General features: G+C 38.9%; 1 protein-coding gene across 1 annotated transcript in view; it reads left to right on the forward strand.

The window, feature by feature from the left end:
• The window catches only part of SLIT3 (slit guidance ligand 3), a gene marked incomplete at its 5' end in the record, with an annotated part of 526,167 nt that overhangs the window by 376,814 nt on the left and 131,042 nt on the right, over positions 1 to 18,311 (forward strand). Inside the window, 2 exons of the mRNA XM_082006257.1 lie at positions 7,361 to 7,504; positions 10,185 to 10,348. Of these exons, the coding sequence (XP_081862383.1) occupies positions 7,361 to 7,504; positions 10,185 to 10,348 (308 nt within the window). The remainder of the gene's footprint in view (positions 1 to 7,360; positions 7,505 to 10,184; positions 10,349 to 18,311) is intronic.

The raw sequence follows: 18,311 nt of genomic DNA on the forward strand, positions 1-18,311 counted from the left end.
CGGGCGTGTTGATCCTAAACCTTTATGGTCGAGATCCCCATGGCTTGCTGGTCAAGAAAGAATCCCTATAATGGACTCTCTTTTGATGTTGCTAGAAGTAGATATACTCCTGGGGTACATATATATTGAAATCAGAGGTTTGTTGTATTCCTCTTTCATAAAACGAAGCGAAAAGCTTACAGCCTTCTCCTTTTCCTAAAGTCTCATCATTAGGGAAGACTCAACATTGTAGTTGGAAAAGATCAATAACCATATTGGTGCCTGGAGTTTGACATATTGACAGATAAAGGAACTTCAAAAGTGGTGAAAAATTAGACTTCCAGATCCAATCATCTAACCTGGGTTAAAATTGGAACTAGATAATATTTACAGCTTCAACTGACCTTTATTTAAAATAGACTTGTATGAAGTGACAAGCTGTGTGTGTACTTTCAGAAACTGCTATTATCAGTCTTCCCAAAATTCAACCAGTCAAATTTTGCTTTGAGTGATTCTTCTTTTTAACCTGCTTTTTGTGCTGTTTCTTCTTGAATGGATAGTGAGATACTTGGTACTCTCATGGCTCTTCTGCTGTGGTTGATTGGAAAATACCTCCATGGCAAATTTGCCAGGTTTGAAGTGCTTGTGTTGATTTGTAATTGTAAATTGAATCCCAGTACTTAAGAGCTTAAAATAGGATCTACCAAATATTTATTGTGTACTTTTGGAGCTTGTTAGAAGCTCAAAGGAAATCCAGTGAAACACAAACCCGTACAAAGTATTTAAAAAACAAGAAATACAAAATTACTCGAAAGACTGTACATCAATTCCGATATTTTGCATTGTATACACTACATTGTTATATACATAAGTACCATTAAACAGTGTTGCAAAGAGTATATAAATGTCAGAATAAAGAAATTACAGGTTTCCATTTCACAGTCCTTTATAGCACAGTAGTCTCTCCTCCTCAGCAATCTTCTGAGCTTTAAGTGGTGTATAAAATCTTCTTGTTCCATGGAGTTCTTCACTTTTCCCATGTAAAAGAGACAACAAGCATTAAAAAAAGAGACCTTCTGACTTGATGTGAGGGGAAACATCTTCACAGTGACTAGTCAAGCCGTGGAGGAGCCTGCCCAGAGAAGTTGTGCATTTTCTGTCCTTGAAGATTTTAAAGACCAGGCTGAACAAAACTCTGAGCAAGCTGGTCTGACCCTATAGCTCACCCTGGTTTGGGCAGTCTAACAGGACAAGAAACTCCTCAAGCTTCCTGCATTCTGAATTATCCTGTGATCTGATGAAATAATTATTTCTCAGATAAAGCAAATATCTGCATTAAGTATCTATAAATTGGTCATGCTTTGAGTGGGCTTCAGACCAGATGACCTCTGGAGGTCCTTTGCAACCTGTGTCATTTCTGGGTTCTGTGATTCTAAATTCGTAGCAAAATGACATATGAACTTTCCCCTTGATTACTCAAAATATTTCTGGCTACAGCAGAGATACTATGCAACCCTCGTCTTTCTAGTCCAGCACAGAACACTCTCTGCACAGACCTATTTAATAGCTTTAGAATTGTTTTCAAGCCGTTTGCCTCAAGCTTTTTTTCCTTCAGATTTCTGCATTTAGGTTGTTATTGTGATAATATTACTAAACTCAATAACTGCAGTTAAAGTGAGGGAGCAGCATCTGCCAGACACAGAAATACAATTATAGTCAAGCACTAATGAAAGACTGCAACAGCATCTGCCTTTTCTGTGTCACTTCTGTAGCCTGTCTGCATGCAGCTTCCCAAAACAACCGCTGGTTCGTACGTCAGTGTGTCATTCATTAGCTCTTCTGACGCCAGTGCTCCAAGATGGACTCACCTGACAGAAACTCTCCTAGTTATTATTACACAAGGAACTAACTCCCTGATAGTGCAGGAAGTTGAGAAAACGTGTTTATTCCACTGCACATATGAATTGTCATGTGGTTATCTAAAATCAGCCATGACCTCATCTGCAGACATAAGCTGGTCAATGTTGAATTTTGAATAACAGAAGTCCAGATGCTGTGACAACACATGCTTATAATTCTCCAGGTAGTAACGCAGGTACCGCGGGATTGTTTTATGGATGGTGTTCAACTGGAGTTGCAGTTTTTTGTATCAGGAATGAAAGGAGGCCTTTAAAATCTCTCCAAACAGGACTGTCAGACTGTGCTCTGTGCTTCCTTCTTGACTCATTATGAGCTCGTGACTTTTCCATTTTAAGTTACGTTGAATACATTTGTCATCACCATCATCCAGTTTCCTGAACATGGAGAAACACTTGAAGCTGGTTCAAGCAAGCATGATGATGATTTCCCACTGGTTATTATCAATTGAAGCAGTGACAGACTCTTCAGTGGTCAGTCATCACATTAGAAAATGTAAATTTTAGTAGATGTCTAAATATCTCTTCAACAATGAGAGGCAGTCAGATTGCTCCAGGCCATTCTTAAATCTTCCTGGAACCTAATACAATTATTTTGCCAATAAGTAAGCAGGGGCACACACAATTCTGTCATTTAGACATTGCTTGTCATTGACTGCTGGGAGGAGGGAGCCTTTGCACGTAGGTGAAGCCTTTGACTATTGATATTCTAGAAAAGTCATGTATATTCAATTTGTATTCTGCTGTTACCTGTGCAAATAACTTCAGTTCTCCACTTCCTTGCAAGTCTCCTATGCATTTTACATCTGCCGCTTTCTGGTGAGTTCTCATTTTCCCCCGTGGAGTCTGGCGTGTGGGATGTGCCAGCCAGTTCATGGGATGCTGAACATTTTCATTCCCATCATCTTGTCGTCACTGTCAAAACACAAAGCTAGTGAAAAAGAAAGAGAAGTTTTCCAATGGCTCTGTGCAGCTTTTCTCCCTGACACGTTCCTTTTGGCTCATAATGTGCCTCGGATGATTTTGGGCCATCCTGTAGCAACAGAAGCAACCTGCGGTCTCCAGCCTATGTTAACATTGCTAGGCTGCTGTTTCATTCTCCGAGTTACATAGTAGTTTGCTGATAGTTTGATTACTTGACTTCAGGGAGTTAAAAATACAAACATTGCTAAGGGTAAATGCCATATAAACATCCACATTTGCTCTTAAAAAATAATCTTTTGATCATTTTGGGTTTGGAGTTCAAAATGTTGTTTAAATGTTAATCGCTTGAAACTGTGCTTGGGCATATAATTCAATTATGGGACCATCTTAATTATGCAGATGGTGCTTGTGAGCATCTGATACAATTACAGTGCCAGTTCAGTGCACATTCTTTCAAAGGGCTTAGCTGAAACGTTATTATTTCAACGTGTGTGGACAAATTCACTTTTTCAGGAAATGTGTTCATGGAATTGTAATACTGCACTGCTCTGCTCTGCTCATTGCTTTCAATGGCCTGTAAACCACAAGGTCTTTAACCATTCTCCTGTATTCCGTGGTGGTCCTAGGCTTGCAAGGGATTTCTTCATGTTTTTAACATACCCAGAGGGATGAAAATGAAGACTTCAGTTAATAATCTGTCATCTTTCTGGGTAGCAGGCGGCTTTATTTCTACTTGAATTTTTAACCACCTTTTGAATGCTATTGAATTCCTCCACATCTGGAGGCCGTGTGTAAATCTCATCCAATCAAGCTGATAACAAAATAGGAAAATTAGTGGAATTTACTTTCACCATAAATGGTGCAAAATAAATACCATGTAATTCTTGTTAAACAAGACTCAGCTTTTAATATTGTCCCTTCCTTTGGTTTGTGTCCAATGAAAAGGAACCTGTAGCATGTTTTACAGCATGGTTCAATGTTTAAGGAAGATCAGTGTTGCTGCTTCCTAGCATATGTTTTTTTCATCTGCCTTTGTGTTAGTTTAAAAAACAAAGTTCTTACAACCACTTTTAACTCCATGTGAGGCCGGCCTTGTGTGCCTAATTAATAATTAGGTGCCATTAGGGGGGCCGTGACAGTGAAGAAAGATTAAGTGAAGAATTGGAGTATCCATAGAGGGGATATTTTAAAATAACTGAGCGTTTTGAAAGGAATATAAACCTTAATGCTTCTGGCCAAAATTCATCCTCTAACTCACTGTAAGTAGGAGGAAAAAGATTTTAGGGGTGATTTATCATGCTTTCTCACAGTTTTTCACTCCCCCCGCCCCTTCCTCACTGATTCTTATCAGAAATAGGACATTAATCTACCTCATGATCCACCAAGTATGGCCACATCTGTATTACTGCTAAGCACACTATCTGTCCTCTTTAGATTTAGGTACTGTATAGATGATATACAGAATAGGTGTTGTCTCCTCAGAAAAGCTGTGTAGTACCTGAATTCCCACTTCTGAAGAGTCTGCACACTTTCCTATTCCAGATTACTTCCTCTGCTGCGTAAAGGAGAGACTGTGCCTCTCTTTGTGGCTGTATGTAGGATGAGTTTCTCTCGGTTTGGTATTTGGCTCTTGCAGAAATGACACAGGTTATATGACCGTGGATCTAATCGTTCAAAATTCATGCCAGGAAAATTTGTCACATTGTAAATTCCAATTTCCAGCATTGGGTTTATTCATGTTTTGTTGACACTAATCAGAGAATGAATTCAAATCCAATGAATTCACTGCAGTTCTAGATCAGCTTTGCTCTGAGGGTTTACGAAGTGGGATCAATGATGGTTAGACTTCGAGCCCACTCTTCACACAGGAGTGGAAAGCATCTGCACAACGCAGGTCTGCTGTGTGTGCACTTCTGAAGCATCACAAAAGGACATGCTCGTTGTCCACGTATACGAATACAGCTATAGTTCAGTTGTAAATTCTCTTATTACTGAGATTATTTTCATTTTTGCTTTGTTACAAGTACTGCTTGCAACGTAAAATATTACTATAATATTAGAAAAATATAGCATCTAGCAAAATAAATTGAAGTACATACTTGCTTTCAGTTTTCTTCCTCTATAACTTAGGTACCAAGCCTCTTTCGTGGAACAAGCAATCTAAGCTGATGCACATTACCTAAAAACAATGTGGGACCAGTGCACAAGGACAGGGGGTAGAGGCCAAAGGATTTGTAATGCTTAAATGCATGTTGGGATACTGTTCAAAACTCAGTAGCTGATTCTGCCTTCTAATGACATGTTAACCTGTCCTTTATGGAAAATATAATGTACAAGCTTGAAAGCAAAATGCATCACACACAAGAACCGAGAGAATGAAGATTGCTTTGACTTGGACATACAAATGGCTATAAGAAGCAAGTAGTAAGACATGACATTGATGTTTGCTGTTGGAGCAAGATCTTAGAAGTCGAGTGCATGGGAGGAAATGTTCCTGTAGCCTAATATGAAAATTACTCTGTTGCTTCTGGTGGAGTCAACAGGAGTGTGGATTAGGTGTCACATAATTATCAGTCACAGAAATACAAGTTACAGAGGGGTCATACTAGTGCTGCTTATGATTTCATAAAATTATTTTAGCTAATGGTTCATGCAAAAATGTAACCTCATTTATCCATCATTGCCTTCTATGGGACTTTCTCTAACCTAATGTCAAACTTCTTTTTCCATGACATATAAGAAGAAAATTCAGGTAAATTGATGTTGACTTTTCTGGTGACTAGAAAGGTGAGTTCTTCTCTGACACCCTCTCATTCCAAACCACTGCATTCCTGTTCTCCTTGAGAAAAGGGCTCTACTGAAGTATGCATCCATCTTTATGTGTCACAATTACTGTAGACACTTGCTGCAGTAATGAGGCTCTGCAAAAATGACAGTTGGCGCATAGAGCTGTAACAAGTGTACAGTGTTCCAGAGGTTGCAGCAATACAAAGGCAGGGTGCTGTGCAGAGGAAGCACCTTCTGAAGTTACTTTTTGAACCAAGGGAAAAGCATCATGTGCAGCTAACAAGCATGTATTTCTTCCCTGATAGGTTTCCCTGTTGTCTGTAGTGATGTTTGTGCAGTTTGTTGAAAATGGAAGCTCCCAGTGCTGTTAGAGGTGTGTTGAAGACCGTATATTTGCCCGCTAAGGAGTGGAGGATGTCTTTTCTTTCTTACCTGTAAACACATTTGTCTTCTGATTTCGTATTAGTGTGGTGCCTAGTAGAGAGCCACCATGTTGCAATATTAAGCCCTTCAAACTCATCGACAAAGTAGCAAGAATTTTGTGAGCAAGAGGACTGACTTAACAGCGTATACTGTTTGCAATGTACCATTTTTCTCAGGCTGATATTAGTCAAAAGATGTGATTTTTGGCTTTTGTAAGAAGAATAAGTCATTTCCTGCCTATTTTCCTTCTAAGTGTAAAATACCACATATGCAGATGACAATGACCATTTCCGTGTTCTCGTGTCTGATTGTCTCAGAGGGAGATGCAGCTTGTTGTTGGGATTGTATATACTTGTTACAGGTGATAGGACTCTGTCTGGATAACCTGCAACAATTTGCAGAAGTACTGTCCAAGATTTTTGGGCATTAGTTCTGCCAACTGGCTGCTGTGTAGATGTGCAAAATATTTAAAAAAAAAAAAAAGTAAGTTGCCTTTGTGCTGCTTTTCCACAACTGCACAGGAATCTGGTGTAACTGGAATGGAGTAAGTTCATAGAGCTGTAGGACAATGGAGGTTGGAAGGGGCCTCAGGTGGTCTCTAGCCTATGAGACTGGAGAACCTTGCTCAAAGCAGAGCCACCTTACCAGGTCAGAGCAGGTTGCTTATGGCTTTATTTGGTATCATCTTGAAAACCTTTAGCGATGGAGACTGCACAACTCCTCTGTGCAGCATGTTCCACTGCTTGACTACCCTTAGATATGAAGAGAGCTTGCCTTTCAGTAAGTTTTAGTCCAGACCCTACACTTCTCTCCTTTTGTCTCTGAGGAGGCTCACGTTTTCTTTCCTTCCATGATCAGATTAACCCTGTACTGCTTAACAAAAGATGTCAAGCTTCCAGAATTTCAGTCAGACTTAAGACAGCTGCTGGTAGAGAAAACTGAAAAAAAAGGGTTCTTCTCATAGTGGACTTTGTGTATGAGTGTGTACGTGGAATAGCAAGGTGGAGAGTATTTGCCATTTCTATTTATATTAAGTTGAAGAGTTTGAACAAATGGGGGCAGGGGCTGGGCATGCAAAAAAACCCTCAAACTTCTAAGTATTTTAAGTTAGCTGGCACTGTTATATGTCTGTATACTCCCCACCTATGACAGTACTAATGTTGGCTGGGTTTTTTTCACCTTTTTAATGTAAAAGACAAATGAAGACCTTTAAACCTGTGTTGGCTTTGGTGACTGGGTTAATATTTTTTTAGATTTAACCCCAAAGTTCAGTCTATCTTTATTTGATTATTACAAGATTAATGAATTATAAACCTTTTCTCTATTTTCAGGCTGCTCAATGCCAATAAGATCAACTGCCTGAGGGTAAACACGTTCCAAGGTCTTCATAATCTCAAACTGCTATCTCTTTATGACAACAAACTGCAGACCATCAGCAAGGGGCTTTTTGCACCTCTCCGATCGATCCAGACTCTGTGAGTATGCAGGGATATCATAAATGACAGCGTACTCTTTTTCCCCCAAAGATGTTGCCTGTTGTTGCAAAGGCTTTGCATCTGACTTTAAGACAATTTGGAAGAGACCCCAAGGCAGTAGCCCCTCCTTTTCTGAGAGAAATAAGAGGAGCAAGAAAAAGAAGTATTGCATAAATTCAGCACAGCCAGCTATGAATACAGCCTGCCCATCGTGACATAAGTGTATTAAGCTCCCAGAGTAATTTATTCATACTGTTTGTTGGGACGATAATATGTAAATTTGACTCTGTACAATATAGGTACGGCAGATTCTATTAAAACCATTGCCTAACAGTTGTTAATGAGTTGGCATCTCCCCTTACTGGGTCTTGAGTCCTGCTGTACAGGTCATGGCTTCTGAAACCATATTTCAGCTGACATTCCACTTAAGGGAAATGATACCTTGATTACTTGATCCTTTAAGAAAATCCAGTAAACATTTTCTGAGAGTCTTCGAATTGGAGGCGCTAGGAGAAGAGGGATCAGAAGAAAAACTTGAAGCAAAAGTATAGAAATGACTCGATATTTTACAGAAGGAGGTTTCATCCTAAAGCTGTGAGTAGTAAGCTAATACGGTAAATAGCACTCCTTCAGAGCTGGAGTTGGCAGCCTAGTATAAATGAAAAACAAGGAAGAACCCCCTCACCCAGTATTGTGTATTTGTGTTTATACATAGTTGTGTGTGCATATATAGATAAAAGGCTCTGTGTGTTTATGTAGTATGTAAGTATATGCGTTCCAGTATTAAAATACGTATGTGCATGTGTGTATATATATTTCCAGTACTACAGTATGTGTGTATATGTGCATATGTAATGTGCATACATATTCCAATATGTATTTATATACATACACATACATATTTTAATACTGGAAATGCATTGGTCAAATTATTTTTATAAATGTTTTAATTCGTATAAAAATGAACTAACAGGTGTGATTTATAGCAGCAGGGTACCTGCTACCTCCTCAGGCAGCCACAAGCACAACCTTCATTTCCAGCAGATATCTGGCCAGTATGTATTGCTGCAAAGCGTGAAGGCGTTAGAATAATCATGTACCCCATAGCCACCTCCCAGTTCTGCCCCCCTGCCTCTACTGTGCTTTCTTCTGCTTCAGTATGTATGTACATCGATATATATGTAAACAAGGGTGACAGAGAAGGTTCATTTACAGAGTTATGTAAGATTTGTCAGGTTCAACAACAGACAACACCTGTAAGGTATAAAAATGTCTCATGTGTTTCCATGGGCTTTTATTGGTACTCCTCGTGGCCACTCCTTAGAATTGACGTATTGCTTCACACCGAGAATGTGTGAAGCACTTTTTCATGAAATTATGTGATTCATTCTCCCATTTTTAGTACTCCAAGTGATTGTCATTTTCTGCCTTTTTTCTAGAGCTGCAAAATCAGTCCCATCTCCTGCCTCTATAAGCTTGTTTGTTCTTTGGACCTTTCACAGCAGGAATGGCTCTACTACAACAATAATATTTAGTTTCTTCAGGCACTTTCTGCTATGTATGCTTTCACTTGCCACTCCTTGACAGCCCTTGCCCTGTTGTATTTTATACTTACTCTGTTAAGTGACAGTTCATAAATATAACTGCAAACAGAAAAGAAAAGAAGTTTCTACAGGTGTAAAAAACACACTAACAGTAACAGAGCAGAGTTCTTGTGAGGTTCTAACTTTACACCTCTGTCCAAACCAAATTTAAACATCTGTCTTTTTTTAAACTGTCTTTGCAGTTACTGGAGAGCCGTGTCCTGCTCCCTTGGCAGTTAGAGGGACTGGTGCAAGTTAAGTTAACTGAGATCAGAATCAGGCTCTAAGAAAGACCTCACAAACTCTCCTGGTATAGTGCTCAACTTTGTCAAGCAGAATGAATCATAACAGCAGCAGAGAAGTGCCGTTTCTCTCTCAGATACTCCAGCAGATTTCTATTGACAAAGTCTAAATATTCCGTTAAAATCAATGCTATAATACCTATTTCCAATTGCGTGGGAAATATGTTGTGCAAATTTTGGTGAAGGACAGAATCAAGTTCTACCTTGCATAAACAGTTCAGTCTCAAAAGTAAAAATTTTTGGTCCAGGAAAAAAATACATAGAAGGGGAATACTATTATGCATGATGAGTATATGCAAACATCACTTACTCTCCTGAGACAAGACCTCTGGATCACTTCTGGCTTTGCCCACAGATCCAAGGCACTTCACTAATTCGCATTTTGATCCCTGGAAACTGTGCTTGCCAATAAAATTTCTTTTAAACCAGGATATAAAATGATCTTCAGGTCAGGTGCATCTAAAAAGATGCATTTCTCTCAAAAGGCAGCATATCGAGCTCTCAGGAGAAAACATTGGACTTTGTAGACAGGAGGTCTGTGTTCTTTAAAGCAGGCTTTCCTATCTTAATTTTTGTTTCCTCTGTGAAAGGAGTTGCAGCAAGCTTAATGAGCTACGAAATGTGATAGCTCACAGAATTCTCCCATTCATGTGCAGCTCTGTGTGGTTTCCGCCAGGCCTGGGTTTTTGGAAGCTTATTCAATTACTCTACTCTTCAGGTTTGCGTTTGTGAAAAACAGTGATGGAGTACAGTGTCACAGGTCACTTCTGATTAAACATCCCATCCTTCTCGCAGACATTTAGCTCAGAATCCATTTGTGTGCGACTGCCATTTGAAGTGGCTGGCTGATTACCTGCAGGATAATCCGATAGAAACCAGCGGTGCTCGATGCAGCAATCCGCGTCGCCTTGCCAACAAACGAATCAGCCAGATCAAGAGCAAGAAGTTCCGCTGCTCAGGTAATTCATTTATCCAGGCTGTACTGCACTTTCAATTCAGAAATAAGCAGGTCCAGAGAGCCTACTAATCGAATCTGCAGGACAGTGTTTGCTATAATGGATATTATGGAGCATCTTTTAAAATTAAATTTGGAAAATTCAGTTAGTTCTCCAGAAAGCCAATTACCTTATGGATTTAAAAAAAAAAAAAAAAAAAAAAAAAAGATAAAGAAAAGGGAACAGTCTATAGCTGTCTTCTGTGTATCTCTTAAAAACAAAGAAAAGTAAAAAGAACAGATTGTAACATTTAGTTTTAAAGAATTACTAGGATATAAAATGTCTAAGAAAAATAATGAAGATGTGTATGAATCCATGTGGCAAATGTCATATTTTGAAGGGGTGGAAGGTGGATGGGTCATCGTTTGTATTCAGGCAGAACTCTTATTGACCTTAACGGGAGCCGAACTCAAGTAAGTTCTCAGACCTGAAAGGCTGAGAACAGTATGAGTGAGATTTTTATATGACTGGTAATGGGCATTTCTGACCCAGGATGTGAGTGAAGCTGGGGGTGGTGGGATGGCATCGATTCAAATACTTTCATAGATTTTTTATAATTTTTTTATATCCACAAGTTATATGCAGTAATTTAAGTAAAATTGCCATTGAAGTTCGTAAGATTTTTGGGTTTAGTAAGTTTTGAATCAAAACTTGCATCATAGTTTAGAGAAAGATTTTGTGTTGTAAGCTAGATGGAAGAATGTTTCCACCTGAAAATAACCTCCGAAGTAACATAAACACCATTTTGTCAACCTTATCTGTTCTTTATTTATGGTCCAGCTCTCAGTAAAAGGACATTTATTGCCTTATACAGCACAACTAAGCAGACTGCTTCTTCATGTGTTTGTTTTCTATTGGTTATGCGTATTTTGGATTGCTGCATTTTTGTGTACTATAAAGACAAGCAGGTTTCAGTGAGCAAATCTATTAGTGTGTACAGAGAAGAAAAATGACTGTTATTGATGGAGTACCTTGCAGTGTTCTCTATTAAAAATACTATGATTTTTGTCTTTTTCTTCTGGAACCAAAAAATAATACCACGATTAATTGTGTTCCTGGTGGTGAAAGATTAATGACTTTAGATGGAGATGCAGCTTGAAACTGAATGGCAGCAGCCCAGAACAAGCCGTTGTGCTTTGTGTGTCTCTCTGAGCAATATGCTGAGCTAAACCTTCTCTTTATGGGGAAAATAAAAGAAAGGTAACTTCATTTGCAGTCAGGTTTTCTTGAGCATGCTTGTTAAAGTCATCAATCACTTGTGACTCAAGCCACAAAATGTATAACCAGAACTTAAATTATTACATACTTTTATCTAGGTTTTGGGATTGTGTCCATCATAGTAACAAAATAATTAGTCAGTAATATTCCTATTTAAAGAAACTGGAAGTGAAAATGCATAAATATAATTTAGGAAGGAAAGTAGACTGCAGAAACACATCAGTATAAATCTGTACTCAATTTGCCATTGTTATTTTCTTCTGCTTTTATTAATAGGCTAGAGAAATTAATCTTACGTATGTGCATGCATGTCTTGAACAATGGTACAGGCTATTGGATAAGGCAAACACTATCTGATATCATTTATGAAAGGTCGTAGCTAAGAAGAGCAACAATGCAAAACACGGTACCTGGTGATGTTGAGAATCATATTTTGTGTGAGTTCTTATCTTGAGTGTCCTTTCCTTGAGGCATTAGGCTGTTTTTTCCCTGGTCTCCAGTTCTACGAGTATATCAAAACCACATGGAAAAAGCATAAACCTGACTTACGAAGGAGGAGAGCAGGGATTGTGCAGCTTCAGAACAAAGATTTCAGCTGGATGACAACTAATTCTATTTAAAAGCTCAATAGAGAAGATATCCTTGCCTGTAGAGTTTCCAGATGGCGATGAGATACATTGAACTCGACTCACTGTCTGCTCTCATGAGACAGGGGGAACATCTAATGGTTTAGGAGAGTCTTAGTTTGTAAGTCAATCCAGAGAGCGTACAGGCTTGGCACCTGTTCTGCTCAAGTTGTCCCTTTGAATCATGGCTGCTTCAGGCCTGGCATTTAGCAGGAATTTTCCATGTTTTCATTTTGAGGAATATGTTTCATCCCAGGTTTTAACCCAGGACATCTCTGTGCAGAAATGTCCATGAGGTATGAATCTTCATCGTTCAGTCAGACTACTGAGCAGTGCTTTGTGTTATCCAGGGATGAGCCTGCACAATCCCGCTGGGGTGGCAATACTTGGTAACTTCTCAATGTCCTTGCTGGCTGGGGGATTCTCCCTCTCTGGTTTTTACATCTTTGCTCAGTGTATGACAAAATAATTTTTGTTTATATCCTTTTGTAAATGTGCATTTCTTTGTTCAAAAGGGGTTCTTGTTTCAGGATCCTGGTATTTTCATGTAGTTTGTTTAATACGTCAGTAGTCAGAAAGATGATTTTGTAGGGGAAAACCCAGTGAATATGAGGGATTGGTGAAGGAAGCAACATGAGGAATTTTATCTTGACCTGGTCTTTGACCTTTGAGAAGTAATGAGGATGCACAGAAGGTGTGAGCTCTCTGGAATTAGACATACTGAGCCCATGTCAGGATCACACCCATGAGCAGTTAAACTTAGATGAGCTTAGATGACATCAGGGAAAGGACCAGTTCTGAAGTCATAAAATTCTGAGCAATCTGCGTGTTTTCCACGTTCATTTGGATTCTACAAAGTATCATAAAGGGGATTGTCAGGAAGGACCTGGCATGAGAAAAAATATGATTGTTCAGTAGATTAAGAGAAGAAAGGAAAGCACTTCTTGTACAAGGATAGGACAGAGCAGTCGTTAGCAGGAATGGGGAAGAAAAGCTGAGATATTTGAAGTTTCATCAGTTTGAGAAGGTAGAGGAACATCAAGAAGGTAATGTCAAGAGGACACACTCAGAGATGCAGATGGGCTAAGTAGAACTATATTTGATTAATTAAATGAAACAGGACAAAACTATGCATCACAGTAAAAATAAAAGTAAAAAAAAATTAGAAAAATTTGTTATGCATATTGTTTCGTTCAGTTTTTATTCCAGTTCCTCGCCATCCTTTTAGATAGTATTTAGCAAGAAGAACTTGCCTTCTTTTTTTGATTCATCACCAAGGTACTTTTCCCAGGTGCTATTTCCTCCCTGAACCAAATGACTCAAGCTTTTACTGATAATGATGGAGCAACATCTGCAAAGATTATGAGTGGCCATAGGAAGGAGTTTCTGTGCAACAGGTAGATAAGGTACATAATTCTTTTTAAAAAGAGAATTGGAAGCATTATAGCATGAAATGAAGGAACAGCAGGGAAAGGGGCATGTTTTTGCCTGGGGCTGTGAGACAGGCAAAGCTGTTGAATATACTATTGAATGTGTTTAAGCCTCCATGTTTTTCTGCCTTCAGTTTAATGCAATGCACCAAAATAAACCACCCCCTTGCTCAACTCTCTCCCCACAGTTAATCTGAGACTAAAAAAGGTTTTTCTTGAAAGACAAATTGGAGGAACAGGCTATGACTAATTCACTCACTCTTCTGTTTAGAAAAGAGAAATACTAGCATTTTCAGTGGCAACAATAAAATTCTGATGATCATTTTCTTTTTGCCTGTATCTGCCCACTATGACCACGTAAGGCTCCAACAGTACTTGCCAGCCTTAGGTCACCGGAGGCTTCCGCTCTTAGTAGGAATAGGGGGGAAAAAGAACAATAAAAATCTTCTGCCCAGTAGCATTTGATTAAGTTCACGACACAGCAGTTTTGTTTTCTAAAGCAGAACTGGGCTTTTGGAGGAAGGGAAATGAATCTGTGAGCAGATTGTGTTGTCTCTGCGGTAGCTTATTGTCACTTCAAGAGTTGGCAGGATCCTTGATTGCTGTGTGACACTGAGTATGAAATCGCTTTTGCAGAGAGCTGCCCTTGTATTCAGCTGTATATCTCTTTTTTCCCTGTGATACATTTGCGTTTTTCAGTATATTGTGTATTTCAAAAGCGATGGAAGTTCCACCTGCTGTATCTACACAAACTATTTCTAATAATGATCAAAGTGTATGTATAGCTATGAGCATCACACCATGAAAGCTTTTTATCTTCCAATTCTTAGAAATGAGAATCTTAGAAATTTTTAGAAAATTTAAAAAAGAAAATTAGAAAAAAGGTTACTATGCGAAATACGATGAAGTCAACCTGCCTTCCTGCTTCTTCTTGCATTGGGGCATACATTGCATCTAATTGACTTTAATTAGTTGCTTCAGTTCCAGATAGTGCTGTACAAATCAAAAGCACAGGGAATAACAGGAGGAGGACAATGAACCATCTGCCAGCACAATTCTCTCCTTTTTGGACACTGTCTCTTGTTAACCCAATGCAAATCAAAGTCAGCCTCTGTGGTACAATACGGATCCAGAGTTTGCATGTTTAGGACTGGTTTCATATTTCTTGTGTTATCCCCTGTTACTAGGTAGTAAATGTAGTTGCTATTTGTTCACTCTTAATTTTCAAATTATTTGATAAAACCTCTTCTTACACGTTGCAGTTTTCCTTCTAATTCTTTATGTATCTTTTCCAGTCTCTGTCTTCAGACATATTCACCTTTCTTGGGTTACCTGTCTACTTTGGAACAGAGTTCCTATTACTTGTGATCACCTGAAATTTCCTTCTCTCTTCTCTGCATTGCTTCAGCCTTAGAAGCATAGAACTGCAACAGATGGAGTGTTCCCAGCCAGGACAACTCAGGCTGCACATCAGGCTTTTTGTCAGATCCCTACAGCAGTTCACATGTTTTCTGTCCCTTGGTCTCCCTAAGTTATCCCCTTCTCTGCTGTCAGTGACATGTGAACTCTATTTAAGCTCTTTGAGCTCTCAAAATGAAAGGTGCAAAGGCAAGTGAATTTAATCCAGGTTTTACATAATTTATCTGATTGAAACACTCTCAGTTGTTCCTGTAATTTGCCAATGACTCTGATGACAACTTTGCAAATTCCTTCAGCTTTTAGTAAGCAAATAGTCATTTACAGACTATGTATTTGTATTCCTGCCCTTAGCATTTTCTGTTTGATGAAAAGCACTGATATCCACCTGCTCTTGTCTGCCTTGTTACGGTGCTGCAGTGACACATGCTCAGGGATTCACGAGTATTCCTGCCCTTGCGGTGCTGATCTCCAGCAGCTCCTGCCTGAGCAGGCACCAAGCCCTGACAGTGTGTAGGATTGTCTGTGCTGGAGGTGGCAGCGATGGGGGTTAGCAGTCCCGCACAGGATGCTCTGGGCCTGGGCCTGATTTTGTGGGAAATTTTGTCTGAGGCCAAGTTCCATCACTTTTGCTCACCAGGGCTTTTGCTTGAGCAGAGTGAAGGAAAGGAATATGAAACATTGCCTGTGGTCTGGACAGCTGGAAAATTAACTGCATTCAGATTTTTTTCCCTGGGGTTTTTTGTGTGTTTTGTTTTGGTTTTATTCAGTTAAATGCTGTGTGTTCTACTACTTTTTTTCCCCCAAAAAGACACAAAGACTAAGCAAAAGTACCTTCAGAAACTCTCTGAATATAGTGAAACTGAGGATATGCATTTGCTGTGCATGAGCTTAATTCTGAGTGGAAGGTTGTTTAACAGCAACAGATCATCTGCAGATTAAATCCTAGATTGAATTCATAATTATGAACCTGAAGTTTTCACCATACACTGTAACAGTATATTTGAGCTTTGGTTTGCATTAAAATTTTCTGAAGTTGAAGTCATTAGAGAACACAACACGACTGCTATGACTAATAGTAATGGAGCTAAATTCCCTTGCACTGTAGAAATGTTCCTGTTGAAAAAGTAATTTGGCTGTACTGTATACTGATCACAGCCCTCCCTTTTCTGTAAATCTTTGATAGCAGTTCAGATCTTTATGTTAATATTTGTGTCAGTTATTCTAATCTTTCAGTAGCTTGTGATGAACACTATGTTGAAGGTTTCGTGCAATGCAGTAGGGGGAAAGTAGGCAGAATGGAAACCATTTTACTCAAGGAAGCATAAGCTTAACACAGAGCAGGTGGGTCTGTTTGGCAGAGAGTATGGTTCTTAGTAAGAAAGCAAATGGACATGTCCCAATTAAGAAGTTTAAGGCTCTGACTCATTTTATTTTTAAGTTGAAGTAGTCTTCAATAAAACTAACCATCTGAACTGCTTTGTTACCAGCCAACACACTTATTTGCAATTGTAGTAAAGAAGCAATGAAAAGAGGGGGAATGAATGTTGAGGCACAGATGCATCCATGTGACTCAGGCACCCAAATAACATAGTTGTCCTAGAGTCCCCATGTAGGGAGAGTACAAAGCAATATAGATTCCTCACTTGAGATTTGAGTTGTCCTCTGGAGGTGTCTTCATTAGCTGTGGCAGAAAGCTGAGTGATTACTCTTGTAACTCGGGTACCTGAAAAACCAAGGTGGGACAAAGTTCGTTCTCTTCGCTCACATTGCCATTGTGTGTGTTGAGATCAAGCTGAGCAACACTTACCAGAGATGTAAAGTTAGCAGTTTTTTGTGTGTATAGCAGTCACTTGAACAGGATAAAGAAAATAATTGGGAGAGGCATTGGCATGAAGAGAGCTGGTCAGATAAAACCAGCGCAATTTTATTTATTGAGCCTGCAATTGGACAATAAATTTTCATCTGACTATTCTGAGACTGCGGCAGTCTCCTGAGGTGTTACAGCTTGATGGGACGGTTAAAAATAGGATCCTATATGCAAATTCTTAGCAAAGTGCAAATTCAGTGACTGATAAACAGATTTCAGATTACCAGAGGTGAATTAACACCACGAGCAAACAATACAATGCTTCTTCAATGTAGAGAATATCTAAAGAGTGGTGTTTTTAATGAAAACCAACAAATATCTGGAGATAAGGTCTTTCTTTTTTCAACTTTTTTTCCCCAAACGTTTCTGCAGAATGATCTTATGTACACCCAAAGACTTAACAGAATTTTTTTAACTGTAATTTACAAAATACTGTGCTTCCCTCTTTCTCTCTATTCTAGTTGTCAAAAAAACAAAAGAAAAAAAAAAGGAGGCGGCTGTGTTCCTGCATGTTTCTTGCAATAGCCTGCAACAAGCAGAAAGTCCAGAATGTGCCTGTGGAGTATTTTGCCACTCATGTATTCTGGGGACATAAATTAGGGTTTTGGCATACTTTTCTTTGTGTGCTGGTACGTCTTGTTCATTGTAGTTGATGATTAGCTTAGGCAGTTACTGTAAGCGAGGTTTAATTAGTGCAGCAGAGGAATAGAGACTTGTTCAAAATAGTCTCTAGGGGTTTCTCAGGAAGATGTTTGCAGGGCTCTGACTGTATTTGTTTTCAGTAGGACTGAAAAAGTTCACTGACACCGAAATTACTGAGTTTATTACAGATATTCCACTTAATACTGAAAATGAATAGATGATATGAAAGTCTTTGGAAGATATGAACTATTACTTCTCATTGCTTAACAGAGTACTGTGGATGAATTTATTTGAAGAGCCCATGCCAGAATTGCTGCATTATTAAACCAGTGTTAGGAATAAGGATATGGAACTCTGCATCCTTCTTCGCTAGAGCTATACAAAATTATTGGCAGGAATGCTACTTATAGATATAATTTCTAAATAAATGAGGTGTGGATGCCAGGATTATGAATACTTTGAATGAATCATGGAAGAAAATTAATGCCTCTTTGTGCCATGTTGCATGAGTCACAAAAGAAAATTAGTAATCTAATTTTTATATCAGTTAGGGCTCTGGCTAGTTTGGCAACTTGTGGGTATTGAAGGTTTATTGTGTTAGGTTCCCTTAAAAACCTGCTTTAGTTTCTTAGATTGTATAGATAGACAGTAAATCAAATTGTCTTACTTTCATTGCTGCACGTAAACCCACAGTATGAGGTGACTAAGTTAACACTGTACTTATT

The sequence above is a fragment of the Phaethon aethereus genome (assembly GCF_964289735.1).
Source record: "Phaethon aethereus genome assembly, chromosome: 14".
Lineage (NCBI taxonomy): Eukaryota > Metazoa > Chordata > Aves > Phaethontiformes > Phaethontidae > Phaethon > Phaethon aethereus.